We start from the raw sequence: 17,453 nt of genomic DNA, 5'->3' as shown, positions 1-17,453 counted from the left end.
AGCAACTGAGCCAGGGAGGGGGCGGGACCACACTGCTGTTTCCAAAAATACTTTAATATTGGGTCCTCTTTTAGGTCGTGTGCGGAGCGGTGACCGCATGTAAGGCTGGAGAGTGGGTGCCCCGCCCCCTTTCGAGGCTGCACGGGTGGTGGTGGGCGGGCGCCACGTGCACACGCCCCATGCTGTTGATGGTCCGGGGGTCGTTCCAGCTGCTGGTCCGGCCGTTGATCAAGACCGCGGCCCGCAGTGCCGACTTGACGGCCGTCTCCACCCAGCCGTGCGGGTAGGCCGTGTGCTCTCCAGCGAAGTAGATGCAGCCGTAGGGGGCCGCCCAATCGTGCTCCTGCCCCTCGTCCTTGTCGGTTCGCCAGAGCATCGGGGGCTGCACCACGAAGCCGCCCTGGCTGTGCGGGTCCTCCGCCCAGCGCTTGACGATGCCGCTGCCGTCCCAGAGCCGGTACACGATGGGCCCGTGAAGCGCCGCCACGTCGTCGAGCGCCAAGCGCAGGGCTTCAGACAGGCTCAGGCCAGCAAACGTGGCAGCCGCGTCCGACCACGTGTACGAGGCGAGCAGCAGCGCGCCCTCGCCAGGCGGCGGGTAGAATATCACGCGCGACGGGCGGTCGGTGTTCGAGTGGCCGCCTTCGATGTGCTCGTCGTGCCAGAAGGGCCGGCGGAAGCTCAGGAGCACCTTGGTGGCCGGCATGTAGTGCAGCGCGCGCACCGCCTCTTGCCGCTTGCGCGTCAGCGGCGGCGTGAAGGTGATGCGCTGCAGCGCAGGCCCGCTCACCGTCAGCAGCACCACGTCGGCCGTCAAGGACGTCAGATTCCGGGCCCGGCGCGAGGCCTCGATGTGCACGCTCACCTCGTGCGTCCCCTGCTTAATCGCCACGACGGGCGAGTGCAGCAGCACAGGCCCCGACAGCGAGCTCAGCAGCGCGCGCGGCAACAGGTCCCAGCCGCCCACGATGCGGCTGTACCTGCGGCGGGGCGGGTGCGTGACGGGCTCTCGGGCCCTGCATCTCCACAGCGGCCCCTCCCGAGACACTCCCCGCTCCCTCCCTCTAATCCCACCCCTTCATCTACCCCCGCCCTCGTCAGTCCCCGATGGCCCCCGAGGCCCGGGAGCAGAGCGGTGTGACCCGGGAACCCCGCCTCGTCCCCTCAGGGCCACGCCACTCTCCAGGTACCTTTCTTCCCCTGGAGGACCCAGGATGCGGGGGCGAGTGTGGCGGGACGAGCGCGCCTCTCCGCCCCCTGGGCCCCTGCCCCCACCTCTACAGGCCGCGCCCACCCCGCCAGCCCCGCCCACTCCGTCTGTCCAGCCGCCGCCTCACCGGAGCCGGTCGCTGAGGCAGCTGTGAGCCCGCAGGGCCTCGGCGAAGCTGAGATAGAAGAAGCCGTCCTTGGACATCACGTCTCCCAGGAGCTGAACGGCAGGCTGGCTCAGGTTCCCCTCCCCGAGGAGGTATTCCTGGGGGACGGCGGGGCCCAGGTCAGGGCCCAGGCAGGCTGCACCTGCCGGCTCCGTACCCCCTCCCACGGGGCCGCTCCCCGCGGAGCCTCTTACTTAGTTCAGTGACACGACCGCGCTTAGTGCGGTTCCCTGCACCTCAGCGATATGGCGGCCCCCCCCCCCCCCCCCCCGCCCTTGTGACAGATGAGGGAAAACGAAGCCCAAAGAGGGGCGTGTCCAGCCCCGTCAGGCAGGGAGGAGGTGGCAGGCCTGGGATCCCAGTTTCCTGCCCTCTGACTCCCCGCCCAAGGCCCCATGGGCACCCTCCTTGTCGTCATTTCTCAGACAGCGACAGCGAGGCCCTCACTCACCAGGAGCGTGTGCCTTTCAAACTTCATCATTGCCTTTCTGCAGCCCAGTGTCCTGAGATCTTTGATGGCCTGTGGCGGGACAAGCAGATGGCGCTGAGCTGTGGGGACAGGACCGGGGAGGCCCCACCCGGGGTCCAAACCTGGCTTCTCTTCCTGCTCCTGCCCATGGCCGGCCATTTACCTCTCTTGTTCAAGCTGCCAGGATGTTGCCCACGCTCGGCCCTCAGCCTTGCCCTCCACTGCAACTACATCGCCACCCTGGGAAGTCTTCCTGAGTCGTTCCTACCCCTCATTCCCCGGGCGCTCGGTCCACCCGGACAATGTCACACTCATCCTGGTTGGGTGTTATTTTGCCTGCCTCTGTCCCAGCCTGTGCGCTCCACGCGCTGTGTCCTTATGGACGGTAATTATTTGTCTCAGTCAGCGCTGTGTCCTTATGGACGGTAATTATTTGTCTCAGTCAGCGCTGTGTCCTTATGGACGGTAATTATCTGTCGCCTGGATCGTTGTGGGCGCAGACGGAAGTGGAGTCCCTTCTGCCACCCACCCATCAGCCCTGACAGGGCATGACTGCTCACGGGGGTTTATTCACGGCACCGTCCCTGCCCACAGGCTTCTGTGGCTCCCCAGTGCCTGGAGCCGCAGAGTTCCAGCCCTCAGCCTGCCGTTCAAGGCCGCTGCCAGCCCCTCGGTCACCATCTCTTAGGGCAGCTTCAGGTCTACAGCACAGTGTCCAGTGCCCGGACCACCCTTGAGTCTCCCCCGCCTCCATGCCCCTGCACTTGCTCATCCCCCTCATCTTCGCCGGGCATCCAAGTGGTCATCCTTCACTGCTTTGTTCAAGTCTCATCCCCTCCCGGAAGACTCGCTGCCCTCTGTTTTCAGCCCTCTCCTTTGTCCACCTGGCTTCTCTCTTGTGGCCGGGGAACTCCCTGAAGGAGGTGTCCCTTCACTCACTCACTCACTCACCCTTCCCCTCACATTTCCCTAGGCTCCTTAAACTGGGCACTGGCAGGGCACAGAAATGGCCTGGACTAAGTGCCCACCCTTGTCCACAAGAGGAGATGGACAATTAGGAGCTCCCATAGGAGGCTTAGGCTGGCTCCTCCCTGAGGGCATCAGGGGAGGCTGCCTGGAGGAGGGGACACTGGAGCTGGTTCTTGAGGGATGAAAAGGGTTCCCTGGGTGGGAAAAGGAAAAGGCCTTCCAGGCAGGGTCAGTGGCATGGGTGTGGGACGGCGGACAAGCATAGTGCATACGAAGGAGTACAGAGCCGAAGGTGTTTGGGCCACCATGAGAGTTTGGGGTGGGCAATAAAAATTTCTTGGAGAGAAGATGGGGCTAAAGGAGTGGGAGAGACCAGACTGCTCAGGGCTTGAACCTGAGGCTGAGGCGCTAGGGAGCACAGGGGGTTGTGAGCAGGGTGGGCCAGGGTGAGGATGCAGGGAGCGGTCCAGGCCTGAGCTGGGGCTGGAGCTGGGGGGACAGAGAGGTAGGAACAGTGTGAGACAGTTGAGGGCAGGACGGATGGAGCTGGGGCCTGACAGGGAAGGCAGGAAGCGAGGATGGCCCCTGGAGTTCCGCTTCGTGACTGGGGGTGGTGATGATGGCACTGTTGTGAGATGGGGAACCCAGGAATCTGAGTAGGTTCAGGGAAGCTGCCGCCGAGCTCAGTGGGAGCTGGAGGGTGCTGGGGGATGGCCAGGGGGAGACAGACATAGGTCTGGGTCTCAGGAGATGGACTTGGAAAACATAAGCCCACAGATCATAGTTTAAACCAAAGGTGTAGAGGGACTTCCCTGGCGGTCCAGTGGTTAAGACTCCGAGCTCCCAATGCAGGGGGCATGGAGTCAATCCCTAGTCAGGGAACTAAGATCCCACATCCCACGTGCCGAATGACGCAGCCTAAAAAAACCCAAAACAAACCAACAAAAAACCCCAAAGGTGTAGAAAGGTGAGGTTGTCCCGGCCAGTGTGTGAGTGAGAAGGGGATGGGAGATGGGGATCAGCAGGGCTTATGGGGAAACTAAAGATGGAAGAGCCAGTGATGGGAGACCAGAAGGAATGGGAAAAGGAAAGCTAGGCCAGGAGGAGGAAAGGGCATGGGACACAACAGCGTGGAGGACGGGGGCAGGGGGACAGGGCTGCAGGGCTCGCGGACGCGCCTACCCTGTTGAGAGCCATCTGGTAGATTTCTTCGGGAGAGTGGCCCTTCTCCTTGGGATGCAGCTTGTAGCCCAGCTTCTCAGGCATCTTCTCCACCACGTAGTTCCGCAGCTTCACCTCATTCACCTCCGTCCACGTGTTCTCGTCGTACTGGGTGAATTTGGTCAGATTGAGTCCCAGGCTCTTGCAGAGCTCATGGAGGATCCTGAGGGAGTGGGAGCCGCTGGTGAGGGTCGGGCGGGGGAGGTGGGGGCCCCTCTCCCCAGTGGGGCTTGGAGAAGGGAAAGGGGTGGGTGGGGCAGCTGGGGACGGGGCTTGGGGCTGGGCATGAGGCTGGAGCCGGGCTAGATTAGGGGTCGTCAGTGCCAGGGATGGGAATGAAAGGGGAACAAGGCTGGAAGGCTGAGGGCGGCAGCACTTCAGGACTGGCTTTGGAGGGGGAGGTCGCTTTCACTGGGGATCAAGTAGGAATGGGGACAGAGTTGTGTTGGATGGGGGTGGGAGCTGGGGATGGGGAAAGGACCAGGGTCGGGGAAGATAGAGCTGGGGGTCTGGAAGGGCTGGACACAGTGGCCTGAGCACTTCAGGGGTTCAGTGGTGGGGCTGGAGCCGGGAGGCCTGGAAGTGTCAGTCAGGAAAAGGACAGAGCTGGAGGCTGGGTCTAGGCCTGACTTGACTGGGGCGCCAGGTTTGGGGTCAGAGTTGAGGTTCGTGCTGGCACTGGAGCAGTGATTGAGCTGGGAATCTGGCTGAGTCTGGGCTCAGAGGTGGGGGCTGGGGTGGCCCCGCGCCTGCCTGGCCCCCAGGTCAGGCCCCACCTGTGCGAGCTGGGCATGCGCATGGCTCCCAGCTCCCCAGTCCAGCCGGTCTTCCGGTCCCGGTAGGTGAAGATTCGGCCCCCAATCCTGTTGTCTGCCTCCAGGATGGTGACCTGAGGGACGATGGGCAGCAAGCAGATGCTTTAGCTCCTCCCACTGACCCCCCATCTCAACCCTGTTGCAGCCCCCGCCCCGGGCACCCACCCAACCTTCCAGCCCCACAGCAGCACAGATGAAGATGAAGGAAGGATCTTTTTTTATGGGGAGGTGGGAGGGGCTGGTGGGAGAACAGAAAGTCATAGTGAACATGTACAATGTGACAATTTCCAGACTGCAGCAGGAAGGCCGCTGGCCAGATTTCAGAGGGATTTCCCAGCTCAGGGAGTGGGGAGATTTCTCGTGTGTACTGAAGCCACTGGCCTGGCCCATACTCATTCTTGGATTTCAGCGAGAGCGACAGGGGTTAGACTTCAGGGGGCACTTCCCCTTGTGTGGAGTTTCCACCTCCACCAACACATGTTCCCCCCAGGAGGTTGGAGGAGGTTTCAAGGGACTTTCCTCCAGGATGAGAGTGGGGCAGGGAAAGTCAAAGGCCCCCTCAGCACAGACACACGTTCCCTCTGGGTTTCATGTTAGAGCAGAGGGTTCCAGGCCTCGCTCCCCAGACCACAAGGAAAGCATAGCTCCCTCTCTCCGCCTCCCATCACCCCCACCCCTCAACAGGGACGTAGCCAGGTCCCTCTACCCAGGACTCCCAGCCGCAGCAGGAAAGACTCAAGGTAGACAGCAAGCAGCACTTCTCACCTTGTGTCCAGCATCGCTGAGCACCTTTGCGGCCAACAACCCAGCCACGCCCGCACCAACCACAACCACCCTCCGGGGCTTCGAGGTCCGGTTGAGGCCCAAGGTCACGACTCTGAGCAGCTGCTCATAGTCGGGATCCTGCATGCACTTCTCGAAGGGGTCGTGGCTCTGGGCAGTTTGCCAGTCCAGGGAGGCCGCCAGGCTGAGGAGGACGGGGACCAGGGCGAGGAGGCGCCAGGCTGGGGGGAAGAAGGACAGGGTCAGCGGGCAGGTCAGCGGGTATGTGGGGAGAGAAAAGCGGGTTCTGCCCCCTCCCCTGCTTACTTACCCAAGGAGTGCATGTCTCTCTGGGGGGAGACGTGTCTGGGTTGGAGGGGAAGCAGGGCCACTGTGACAGGAGCCTGTGTCCCCCCCAGCCTGGCCCGCTGTGGGCTGCCCCGCGCCCACCTCAGCCCTCCCCACTATGGCTCCGGTCTCTCTAGACGTGTGTGTCCCCTGATCCCGGGCTAGCCGGCTCCTGGTCTCTGCTCGCCTGTCTCCCCTCCTCTCCTGTCTCTCTTCTCTGTCCCCTCTTTCTCTCACCTCCTCTGGGTCTCCCTGTTTCTCCCTTATCTGCCCTGCTCAGCCCTGTCTCCCCGTCTATTTCCGTGGGGCCCAGTCTCTCTGCAGCCTCCTCGCTACCTCGGCCTCCGCACGCAGCAGCACCTCCTCTCTCCTCTGTCCCCTCCGCCTGTCTGCCGAGTCCCCCCTCTCGGTCCTTAAACCGAGCCGAGCCCCGCCCTCCCCTCCCTTTTGGGTAATCGAGCTGTGGGAAACGAAACTCCTTTCCTGGGCGGCGGGTCAGATGCTCAGAGTCTAGTTGAGGCCGGAGGGGGCGCGGCGGAGGAGGAAGGGGTCGGGAGGAAGCAAATCAGTCTGGCCTGCCCCGAGCCCTTGGTCCCCCTGATCTGATCGCAGGGCCCCTGTGTCTGCCCTCTCCTCTGCCCTCTCTGCCTCTTTCATTCTCAGAGCAGGGGGAGAGGCGGCCTCTGGCCTTGGGGCTGCGTGTGCCCTGCGACAGCCTCTGAGTCCTTCTCTGTGTCAGCCGTCCCTGTGCGCTGGAGGGCCCTCGCTGGCCCCCGCCACATGGCCGCTCTGAGCTCAGTGAAACGGGCACAGCAGGGGACTCGCAGGCAGCAGCTCGTGGTCGGTGGCACGAGCTCTGGGCCAGCCTGCCTGGGTCCTGAGTCTGGCACCTGCCAGCGGGGGACTTGGAGCAGGCCTTCCCCTCTCTTTGGCACCGGTGTCATCTGTCAAGGGGGGTCGCTCCTGTGCTGGCGGGAGTAGGCAGTGAATCCAGGTCGGGGCCCTGGGAACAGCAGCCGGGTCAGTACTAGAAGCTGCTTCTTAGGAAATGCCAGCTGCTGCCGCCGCGCGGGTGCTAGAGGGATTCAGTGAAGGCCCCCTCAACCCCAGCCCTGCGCAAGGAGCCCGTCCCCCCTGCGCTGAGAACCACTGTGGCGCTCGGCTCAGGCTAGGGCTTCGGCGGCAGGGGGGGGCACCTCGGAGAAACTGTCCAGTGCTTCTGTCTCTCTCCCTGGCTGTGGCCATCACCACCCGCTGTCCGTGGGCCCTTTTCTCCTGAGGGGCGAGGGGCAGGCAGTGAGAACAGGGTGACCCGGCTCCAAGGAGACCCTGCGTGGCTCATGGCTTTGGGGCTTTAGCCAAGGGGACACATGGTGGGTCCCTTGAAGGGGGTGGGGAGAGGCATCTTGGGGATTTTTCTTGGGGTTGGAGGAGAGAGCACCAGGCGAGTGGTAAGGAGGAAAGCCAGAGGGCGGCAGGTCCTCTGCAGCAACCAGTTGGGAAAATCCAAACAGTAAATGAAAGAGGGATGTGGTTTGACGGAGGTATGGGGTTGGAGGGGGTGCATACCAGTGAGTCAGAAAACATCTGATGCGGGTGGGGAGGCGGTGGCCAAGAAGGGAACAAAATCAGTGAGCTGGACACTGAGAGAAAGCCAAGGGCGAGAGTCAGCAAAAACCAGCAGCGAGAGGCTTGCCGCTCTCTGAGGTGGCCTGTGCTCAGAGCTCTGCCCTGGGTAGAGGAGGAATCTGAGGCCCAGAGGTGGCCAGGGGCCGGGCAGGGGCGGACCCCAGGACTGGCACAGGCCTTCCCATCGCAGACCCCACCTGCTTCATTCACGATGACGTGGAGGGTTGGCGTGCCATCTCGTCGGGACCTTACACACCTTGTGAGGGAGGGGGAACCTGGCCCGCGGCGGGGAAGGCACTGGCCCCGGGTCCCACAGTGGGACACAGCAGAGCTGGGAGTCCACCGGATCCCAGGTCCCTACCCCCACCCCGTCCCCTTCCCGGAGGCCCCTCTGCTCTACGGCCTCATGGCAATGTCCCACACAGAGAAAGGGAGCAGCAAGAACATGGAAGCAGAAAGGGATGGAGGCGGCAGAGCCAAGGGGCTCCCAGGGCACGTCTGGGCAAGCAGTGTTGGTCCGCAGAGCATCTGGGTTGACCCCCTGGTCTCTCCTGCACAAGGTCTCTGTTCACAGTTCTCCTGGCTCCGGGCACACCCCCAGTTCACCCCCTGGACTCTATGGAAGGCGTGCAGCCTTACCCCAGAGACCCCATGCAAGGAGTCAGGTGGGGAGGCGAGCAGGACTCACGGAGGCTACGAGGGCAAGGCCTGCTCGGTCTCCTTGATGCTGATAAAGTGACGGTGGGTCCTGCTGAGTACTGCGTGCCCGACACGCTACACGTTCTACTTCACTGACTCCAGTGACAAGTCTCACAGGGTGGGTTGAGCTGTCCCCATTGTACAGTGGAGAAAACTGGGGCCCAGATCAGGCACCGGCTAAGAAAGGGCAGAACCTGTGTTTGATCCCAGCGGCCCGGCTCCAGGATGGTTAACACTTGGTTAGCTCAGGCTCGTGGACCGGGGATGGGGCCCGGGCAGGGGCTCCCCGTCTCGGTGCTATGCAGTTGGGACCATTTTTGTGAGGAAGGTCCTGTGCATTGTAGGATGTTGAGTAGCATAACTGGCCTCTACCCACCAGATGCCAGTAGCACTTGCCCCTCAAGGCTTAACAGCTACCAATGTCTCTAGACATCGCCAACCATTCCCGGGGGAAGGGGAGGCAGACTCGCCCCGGCTGAGAAGCACGGGGCTAGGGTTTGGTTGATGTTGGGTGGAACGCCCAAGAGCGGCCAGATATGGTCCACGGTACAGTTGGCAGGAAAAGAAATGCTGGAAGGCCATACACCAAAGGTTGTTTTGGGGTCAAGAGATTATGAGTAATTTGGGGGTTGCTTTGGTAGAAATAACTGGATCTTCCAGACTCATTCCTGATAAAATCAGAGATTGGTGTTAGGGTTGAATTTAGGGTATTAGGGTATGAATTAGGGTCATGAGAAAGAGTGGTTTGGATTAGGTTAGGTTTCCTAAGCTTGTGAGTAGGAGATATAGGACACACAGCGAGAACTGAGGGTGGGGGCAGATGGTGGGAAAGACCTGGGGCTTTTTCAACCCTTTCAGGTAAAAATTGTCTCTAGGGAGAAAACCCTACCTTATTTGCCTGGCTTCTAGAACCACAATGACAGTTCTAATGGGGTTAGGTCACATCCGAAGCAGCCAGAGACCTGGCCCCACTCCCCCCCCACCCCGGGGGGGCCTCTGTGGCCCCTCAGGGCAGCTACTAGTGATGGTGGCCACAGAGATGGGCAACGGACAGGGCTAGTGCCTTATATATATTCTTTCCTCTGAGTCAGTCCAAAGACCCTGAGTGGTCAGTATTAAAACTTTCACCAAGTCTCAGAGGAGGGCAGGGCCTACCCAGGGCATGCCAAGGGCTCCAGGCAGAAGTTGGGGGTCCAGAACTGGATGGGGAGGGGTGCAGAGGGCAGAGGACAGACCTACTTGAGGCCCTGATCTCTGGCCTGACCCCTAGACAGGGGCCCCCTTCCCTCAGAGCCCCCTTGCCCCTCCTTCCCCAGTTTCCAGAATCCCAGGGCTCTGATGGGGGCACTCACTGCATGGCTGGCTCTGGTGGGCTCTCTCAGCGCCCATGGCCTTTCTGGTTAGCCCGGGACAGAAGTCATCGTTGGGTGTGTGCGAAACCGGGCTGAGTGGTGCTGGCTCTGTCCCGATTCCCTTGTTAGACCAGAGATGCCAGGGTCCTGGTGTGGGGTCAGAGCAGTTGGGAGGCCGTGGAGCGCAGATGCCCCCTTCTCGGAAGCTTTTTATTACGGAAAATTTCAAACACATATAAAAACAGACTAGGATCATGAAGCCAGGTGCATTCATCGCCTCATAGCCTATCTTGTTTCATTTACACTTTCTCCCTCCCCCACTGATTATTTTACAGCAAACCCCAGACATATTATCATTTTTGTAGGTGAATACTTGAGGATGTTTCCGTAAGACAGAAGTTGGCAAACTTTTTCTATAAATATTTGAGGCTTTTGGGGCCACGTGGTCTCCACCTCGCCTACTCAACTCTGTCCTCCCAGCAGTCACAGCATGTAAATGGATGGGTGTGGCTGTGTTCCAATAAAACTTTACTTACAAAAACGGGAAGTGGGGTCACAGTTTGCCAACCTCTGCGCTACAATAACAGAACTTGGTGGGAGGGATAAATTGGGAGCTTGGGACTGACATATATACACTGCTATATATAAAATAGATAACTAATAAGGACCTACTGTACGGCACAGGGAACTCTACTCAGTACTCTGTAATGACATATATGTGAATAGAATCTAAAAAAGAGTGGATTTATGTATATGTATAACTGATTCACTTTGCTGTATAGCAGAAAATAACACAACATTGTAAATCAACTCTACTCCAATAAAAATTAATTAAAAAAGATAAGAACTGGGCTTTCCTGGTGGCGCAGTGGTTGAGAATCTGCCTGCTAATGCAGGGGACACGGTTTCGAGCCCTGGTCTGGGAAGATCCCACATGCCGTGGAGCAACTAGGCCCGTGAGCCACAACTACTGAGCCTGCGCGTCTGGAGCCTGTGCTCCGCAACAAGAGAGGCCACGATAGTGAGAGGCCCGCGCTCCGCGATGAAGAGTGGCCCCCGCTCGCCGCAACTAGAGAAAGCCCTTGCACAGAAACTACGACCCAACACAGCCAAAAATAAATAAATAAATAAATAAAATTAAAAAAAAAAAAAAAAGATGGCTCATGGCTGGCAAGCTTACCTTCCACCAGCTTTAAAAAAAAAAAAAGATAAGAACTTATTTGCTTTTTCAAAAATAAAACTCCAATACCATTATCACATTTAAAAATGATATTAAATCAATGCTTACCCTTCCCTGATTATCTCAAAACGTGGTTTTTTTTTTTTCTTTGGGCCACGCCATGCAGCATGCAGGATCTTAGTTCCCCGACCAGGGATCGAACCTGTGTCCCCTGCACTGGGAGCGCGTAGTCTCAACCACTGGACCACCAGGGAAGTCCCATCAAAACTTTTTTTTCTTTTAACAGTTGGTTTGAATCAACATTCACAGAGCCCACACTGCATCTGAGTGATACTGAGTATCTTTGTCAGGAAGTGTCACTTTCAGTTCAGTGGATTTGGGGGTCTATGTTCTTAGAACCCAGGGGTGGGGTCTGATGTGGCCCCATGGCCCCAGGCTAGGCCTGAGCCTAGCAGAGCAGCACACCTGGGCTCTGCCTCGGGGAAATCTCAGCAGGTCATGGGGTTGAACCAGGATGGTGTCTGGAGGTGAGGTGTGGGCAGTGCCCAGATGGGTCTCTGGAGTGTGAAGTGACCAGTGCCAAGGTGTGTGAGGGCTGTGGGACAGGCCCAGTGGTGGCTCAGGACAGTTAGGTCTGGCTGGGGGTTGGCTGGTGTCTACAAGCAGACCTGACTTCAGAGGGTGAGGGATTTTGTTCCTGGGAAGTTCTGCAGAGAGCTGCTGGTCTGAGGGCAGACTTTTAAAGCACCAAGGCAATTTTGAGGTTGACTGAAAACCTTGGGAGCAGTGGTGTGCTGGAGCTGGCTCACACCTATTCACGAGAGCCGACCATTTAATTTTCGGATCTCTTTTTTGGTTTTGCTTTGCTAGCCATTATTAAAAATTTAAAATCTTTACGATTAATTTTATTAAAAACGAAGATAATACTCAAAATTCATCCCGTAATTATCTGATTACGTTTTACTATTACATATATACTCTCGAGGTGAATTAGTTGCATCTACACAGTGTGTGTCAATTTCCCAAATTTGTGTTTGGTGACTTCACCTTAGTGGCTTGAAATCAGCCATAGTGGGAGAATTTACACCATGGGGATGGGCATATGCTGTCAGGGCTTTCCCTGACCCTGGAGGGCCGACTGCTACCAGCACACCACTGCTTGAGACTCATTTGTTTCAACTTCCCTTTGGAGATCAAGGCTGCTCGACCTCTGGAAATCTCTGGCTGTTTCAAACATCTGACTCTCTGATGCCCAGCTGTGCCAGATGAGGCTGGGGCATCATCCTGGGGAAAGGGCCAGGCCATAACGGAGGCAGTTGTTTGAGGGTGTCCTGGAGATGAAAAGTGAGCTGTAACCATAAACCCACAGTTGCCACTCTTACCCCTAAACAGGGAGAAGAAATGCCGTAACAGCTTACTGAGAGAGAGATTCACCTTTAAAAGCCTCTGACTCCGAATTTAGTCACCACGCTTGTCTTCATGCTAATTAATGAAGAGGAACTTAAGGAGAGGCCATTTGTTTGGACTGAGAAGGAAATGCATCTGTTTTCTTCCTAGAAAGGGAAACTGCAATTACAATGAAGCCAGCATCCGTGGGGTGGTACCCAGTCAGCTGCTGACCCTGTTGCAATCTTGGGAACGCCCCTGGCTCCCCCAGGAAGCCACTGAAGCCATTCCCATGGTGCCCAAGCACTGGAGCCCCCACTCTGGCACGGCTGTTGTGTCGATTTATTATAATCGCTTGTGTCCTTCAAAGTGGGGTGCCTGAGATCCCTTGGGGTGTGGGAGGAAAATATTAGAACTTCAATTTGTTTTTATTTAAAAAATACAACTATAAGAAAGCAATTAAGCTCCACTAATGTTTAATATGCAAAGTAATAGGTATATGCATTGGAAATGCAAGCTCAAGGAATTTTTTTTTTCTTATCGAGATTGTGTGGCCCCTGCCAGTGACCTCATGCGCAGAGAATTATCGTCCCATTTTTGAAACCCCAATGCTAGATCAGGATCTGGTAGGTAGCAGGTGCTCCAAAGAAGGGTGCTGAATGAATACATGTAGGTAAAACACTACTTCCTACTTTCTAAGAGGACTCAAGGCCTCCCCATCTCTCCTCACCTCAGGTGAGGGAGTCAGATACAGGTCCCGGATGAAGTCATGGTTCACAGATGGCACAAAGGGCCACTGTCGCAGGGCTGGAGCCTTTGGAGAGAAGCAACTGGGGTTGCCGGGGTCTCCCTCTTCTAGCTCGTTCCCCTCCCTCTTCCATGGCTTCTGCTTGGATGGGACAGTGGCTCTTAGAAGCCCAAGATGGCCTGAGGAAATGACTCATGATCATGACTTTGGGAAGCTGGCCCATACATGTCCAGTGTCCTTGGGCCCTCCTTAGCCAAAACACGGCTTAGTGTGGCACAGGCTGCGGGAGGGTGGAGGGCAGACTTCCAATGCCCTGCGCCAGGAGCAAGACCTGAGCGCTCGGCATCACTGGCGCCTACAGGGGCCAGGGTCAGAGGGAGAACGTCAGGCCAGTATCTGGAAATCACCCGATACAAAGCTGCAGCCCAGCTTTACCTGCTGACCACCGTTGAAGCACAACTAGAACCCTCCGGCCAGCCCCAGGTAACAGGGAGAGGAATGCTGCTGATGACACGCCTTGGGGATGGTGACAGATGACTGGATATTTACGTGTACTGGAAGATATGACCCAGCTATAACGGGTTTCCCCACCTGCTCCTCTCCTGCCATCAGCACCAGAGGAACCCACGTTGTGAACATGTGTATGTGTGCATGCACGTGTATGCACGCCTTGGCAGTGCATTTAGGTGTGCTTGCTTCTGAGTTTCAGACAAATGGCATCCCATTTGATCTGGAACCTGCTCTTTTCCCAACCTTCTTCTAAGTTATCCACATTAACAGCAGCTTTTTTATTCCACTATAAACTTTATTTTATTTAGAAAAGCAAAAGACAGCCGTAGGTATTTCAGAGAGTGCAGCAGAGTGTAAAGACAAATACAAAAGACACCTGGGATACAGCTGGCTGGATTCTGCCTTCTGGACACCGTGGATCTCACTGCAACTGACTAGGTTTGCTTTGGCTTTGGGAGGTTCAGAATCAAGTCTGTGGCCGCCTCTGGCACCCCGGCCACTTCAACAGGCATCCTGTGGACTAATGTTTTATGCTGGTTTCATCTCTGTTCATCTGTTTGACAAGTGTGACAGGAATTGTGCCGAGGACACAAGGGGAACAAGAAACAGTCCCTGCCCACAGGGGCTTACGACCTAACGGCGAGGCAGAGAAATAAACAGTCGGCACAATACAGTGTGACGAGTGTAACCAAAGATGTGAGCTCGCAAGCTCAGTGTGGTGTGGGGCCCGCAGGATGCAGGACGGCCACCTGACCCAGCTTCAGGGTGGCTGAGAGGGCTTCCCGGAGGAGGTGGAGCCTGAGATAAGGAGACGAGGACGAGGTGTGTCAGCCAGGCAAGGTGAGACCTCTTTTCTCAACACCTCATTCAAGTCCCTCATCTGACCTATCTTTCCTCCTTTGAAATTCTATGTCCCACTGTCCGTTCCATTCACAAGTCACTGCTCTATACTGGTTACACTTATACCAGGCTGCTGGCTCCTTGAGGATGGAAATTCTTCAACCGTAGTCTTTTCTCCCTGCACCTATGACTGTGCGTTGGACAGAGTGGCCGCGTGGCACCCCGGCTGGGAGACAGGTGGTTCTCAGGCGGCTCAGTGCTTCTCCAGCTCTTGGAGGCGGGTGGTCGTAGTAGATGGAGAGAGTCTAGGACACACAGGCGATACACACAGAAACCACACCTGCGAGGCTGCTGCCTGGACCGGAGCGCTGAGAATCCTTTCTATTCGCTAAGGTGGAAAGTCAAACTGCAGAACAGTTCTCTCAACAGCACGACTGTTTGAAAGAAAGAAAGAAAGAAACACGTATTTCATTGCAACCCCCAACGGGACAGACTCACGTCCCCAGCCCCGCTGTGCACCCTCGGGGCAGCCGGCTCAGTCGAAGGTGATGCGGAAGCTGCGCTCCTGCTCCTTGCGGCGGCCCTCGCACACCTTGGTCACCTCCTCCACCTTCCTCTGCAGCAGGGCCGAGTTCTGGTCGATCCACTGCAGCGAGTCCATGTGCGCGTTGAGGATCTTGCAGATCTGCTGCAGCGGGTCGCTGGTGTCGGCGGGGCCCCCCGACGTGTTCAGGTGCTCGATGATGTCCTTGAGGTCCTGGGCCATGCGCTTCAGCTGTGCGTCGATGTTCTCAGCCAGCTTGTAGGTCTTCTCTCGCTCCTCGTCGGCGTGCTGCAGGTACACCGTCCCGCTCTGCTCCTTGACCGACTCCTCCAGCGGGCTCAGCAGGTCCTCCAGCTCCTTCTGCTGAGACAGGATGAAGTCGAGCTCCTGGTCCAGCCTCTTCTGGTCCAGCTTCACCTTCTCGACCTCGCGGTGGAGGGTGGTGATCTTCTCCCCGTTCTCGATCAGCGTGCGGTCCCAGGCGTTGACCTGCGTGGCCTGCTGTAAGAAGTGCCGTTCCTGGTCCTCCAGCTCCAGGCTCCACTTGTTGATCAGACTCTCCAGCTGGGCGTAGGTCATGGCGGGGCTGGCGGACACCCCGGTGGCTGCACTGGGGCCGGCTGGGGCGGTCCCGGAGGCCGCTGTGTTGCTGGGGATCCCAGCTGGAGCCAGTGGTTTTATATTCAAGGAGAAGCCGGTGGCGGCAGTGGTGGCGGTGGTGGTCGTCGCCGTGGAGGCGGTGGAAGCTGCTCCAGGGGCCTTCAGGCTGAAGCCCAACGTCCCCACTCCGGGCGTCCCCGCCGTGGTGGCTGGGGCACAAAGGGAGAGCCCGGTGGCAGCAGACGAAGTTGGAGCGGTTGCCAGTGAGGCAAAGAGCGAGGGCCCAGCACTGGTGGTAGCGGCGGCGGGTGTGGAAGCAGCCGGCTGTGTGGCCCCTGCCCCAGTGGCCGCTGGCGTGGCCGGCGTGAAGGGCAGCCCGGTGAGGGCCGTGGGCTGGGCCGAACTCCCCATGGAGCCAATGTTGAAGCCGGAGGTCCCGGTCTGGGACGTGCTTCCACCCGTGAACGAGAAGCCCCCAGGTGTGGTGGACGGGGCAGCAGACGTGGTGGTGGAGCCAAACACAAAGCCGGTGGGCGCCGTGCCCTGGGCTGACGTGACGGCGCTCGAGATGGCATTGGTGAGGGTGCTGCCGCCGAGCCCAAAGCCGCTGGGCTGCGTCGTGGCCGGGGTGGCAGCCGCGCCGCTCAAGTTTAGCTTTGGGCTGTTGATCCCTAAGGAAAATCCAGTTGCTGCTGCTGTAGGAGTTGTGGCTCCAAAACTGAATCCTGGGGTCTGTGTCGCCGGAGCCTGGGTGGTGAGTGAGAACAGGCTGGTGGAAGGGGTGCTCGCGGCTGGCTGGGAGGGAGTCCCAAAATTAAACCCGCCGGTGCCAGATGTGGAGAAGGAAAACCCCGTAGCAGGCGTGGTTGTTGCTGTCTTTGCAGCGCCGAAGGTGAACCCGCCTGTGGGGGCCCCAGTGCCTCCAAAATTAAACCCGCTCATGGCTCCAGACTCTTGTGGCAGCAGCTACTCCGGCTCCCAAAGCAAATCCACCGGTGTCTGCAACCTTGGAGAGATTTTTTAAAGCAGAGGAAGTGACATGATCAGATGGCGGTTTTGGAAAGGCAACCTCGGCGGCACGACGGAGCCGTCTGCAGGGTGGCAGGACTCGATAATTCTGATTAAACAGCCACCCTTCCTCTTCTCAACGTGTAGCCTAACCGGGCCCTGCTGAACTAGGAAAGAAGGACCGGGGTGCACAGCCCGTCCCGGGGGTCAGGCACTAGGAGCTGGAGGTGCTTGGGCCGCTCATGGCCACAGCCAGCACCAGTGGGAGCCCTGCTGCCAAGGAGGGGAAGGCCGAAGAGCGGGCGCCTGAACCGACCTCAGCCCCTGAGGAGGTCGGATTCGAGGCGCTTCCGGCGAGCGGGGCTAGAGGCACACAAGCACCTTTGGGACCTGCTCCGCAGGCCTCCCTGCTGACTGCAAGTGGGTGGGGGTAGGCTGATTCGGCACAGTGCCACCCCACGTGCCCTTCTGGACCTCACAGAGAGACGGGCCCCGGGAAGCTGAGCCGTACGCCAGGGCCTTGGGTGCCAAAGGCCCCCTCTGTGCACACCCCACACCATTTAGGAGGATGGAGGGAATGTTGGCGCAGTCCCTCACCCTCCTTCTAACTCAGGGGTGGGCATGAGACCCGAGTGCTCAATCAGAGCGCTTGGCACCCCCGGCCGCAGAGACTTGTTCAAGGGGACATGGAGATGCGAGTCGGCCAAGAGATCTCCCCCGGGTTTCTCTCCAGGTGCTACAGAGGGGCCTCCTCCACCTGCAGGTGCAGGGCACAGAGGATGAGCACCGGGAGATGATGAGTTGCCACCAGAGAGCGCACAGGAGAGAGGGCGGGGGAGAGAGCGCGAGAGCCCCAGGAAATCCAGTCCTGCTCACCTGCCCCACTCCGTCCTCCTCAGAAGCGCCATGAGCCAGCACGCCCCTGTTCAGTTTAAGCTGACTGAGTTCCATAATTTCTAACTGAAAAAGCCCTGAGCAGAGCCGCCTGTTAGCTGGA

General features: G+C 58.3%; 2 protein-coding genes across 4 annotated transcripts in view; both read right to left on the bottom strand.

Moving 5' to 3' along the window:
- Positions 1-33: 33 nt before the first annotated feature.
- Positions 34-17,453, bottom strand: part of IL4I1 (interleukin 4 induced 1) — a 45,450-nt gene continuing 28,030 nt past the window's right edge. The window contains exons 2-9 of one of the 3 annotated variants that reach the window (XM_059904107.1): positions 12,255-12,373; positions 9,641-9,787; positions 5,616-5,854; positions 4,812-4,924; positions 3,997-4,198; positions 1,828-1,896; positions 1,338-1,474; positions 34-980 (exon numbers count right to left, since the gene is read on the bottom strand). In XM_059904107.1, the coding sequence (XP_059760090.1) occupies positions 71-980; positions 1,338-1,474; positions 1,828-1,896; positions 3,997-4,198; positions 4,812-4,924; positions 5,616-5,854; positions 9,641-9,677 (1,707 nt within the window). In that variant the 5' untranslated portion in view covers positions 9,678-9,787; positions 12,255-12,373 and the 3' untranslated portion in view covers positions 34-70. Of the gene's footprint in view, positions 981-1,337; positions 1,475-1,827; positions 1,897-3,996; positions 4,199-4,811; positions 4,925-5,615; positions 5,855-5,943; positions 5,979-6,296; positions 6,332-9,640; positions 9,915-12,254; positions 12,374-17,453 lie in introns of those variants that run through there. The other 2 variants (XM_059904108.1, XM_059904106.1) reach the window with 2 other exon arrangements.
- Positions 13,739-17,453, bottom strand: part of NUP62 (nucleoporin 62) — a 31,775-nt gene continuing 28,060 nt past the window's right edge. The window contains exon 2 of the mRNA XM_059904109.1: positions 13,739-16,454. Coding sequence (XP_059760092.1) covers positions 14,840-16,390 — 1,551 coding nt within the window. The 5' untranslated portion in view covers positions 16,391-16,454 and the 3' untranslated portion in view covers positions 13,739-14,839. The remainder of the gene's footprint in view (positions 16,455-17,453) is intronic.

Source organism: Balaenoptera ricei, chromosome 19, assembly GCF_028023285.1.
Source record: "Balaenoptera ricei isolate mBalRic1 chromosome 19, mBalRic1.hap2, whole genome shotgun sequence".
Taxonomy (NCBI): domain Eukaryota; kingdom Metazoa; phylum Chordata; class Mammalia; order Artiodactyla; family Balaenopteridae; genus Balaenoptera; species Balaenoptera ricei.
The sequence above is the reverse complement of the archived record's forward strand: the minus strand, read 5'-3'. Positions and strand labels throughout refer to the sequence as shown.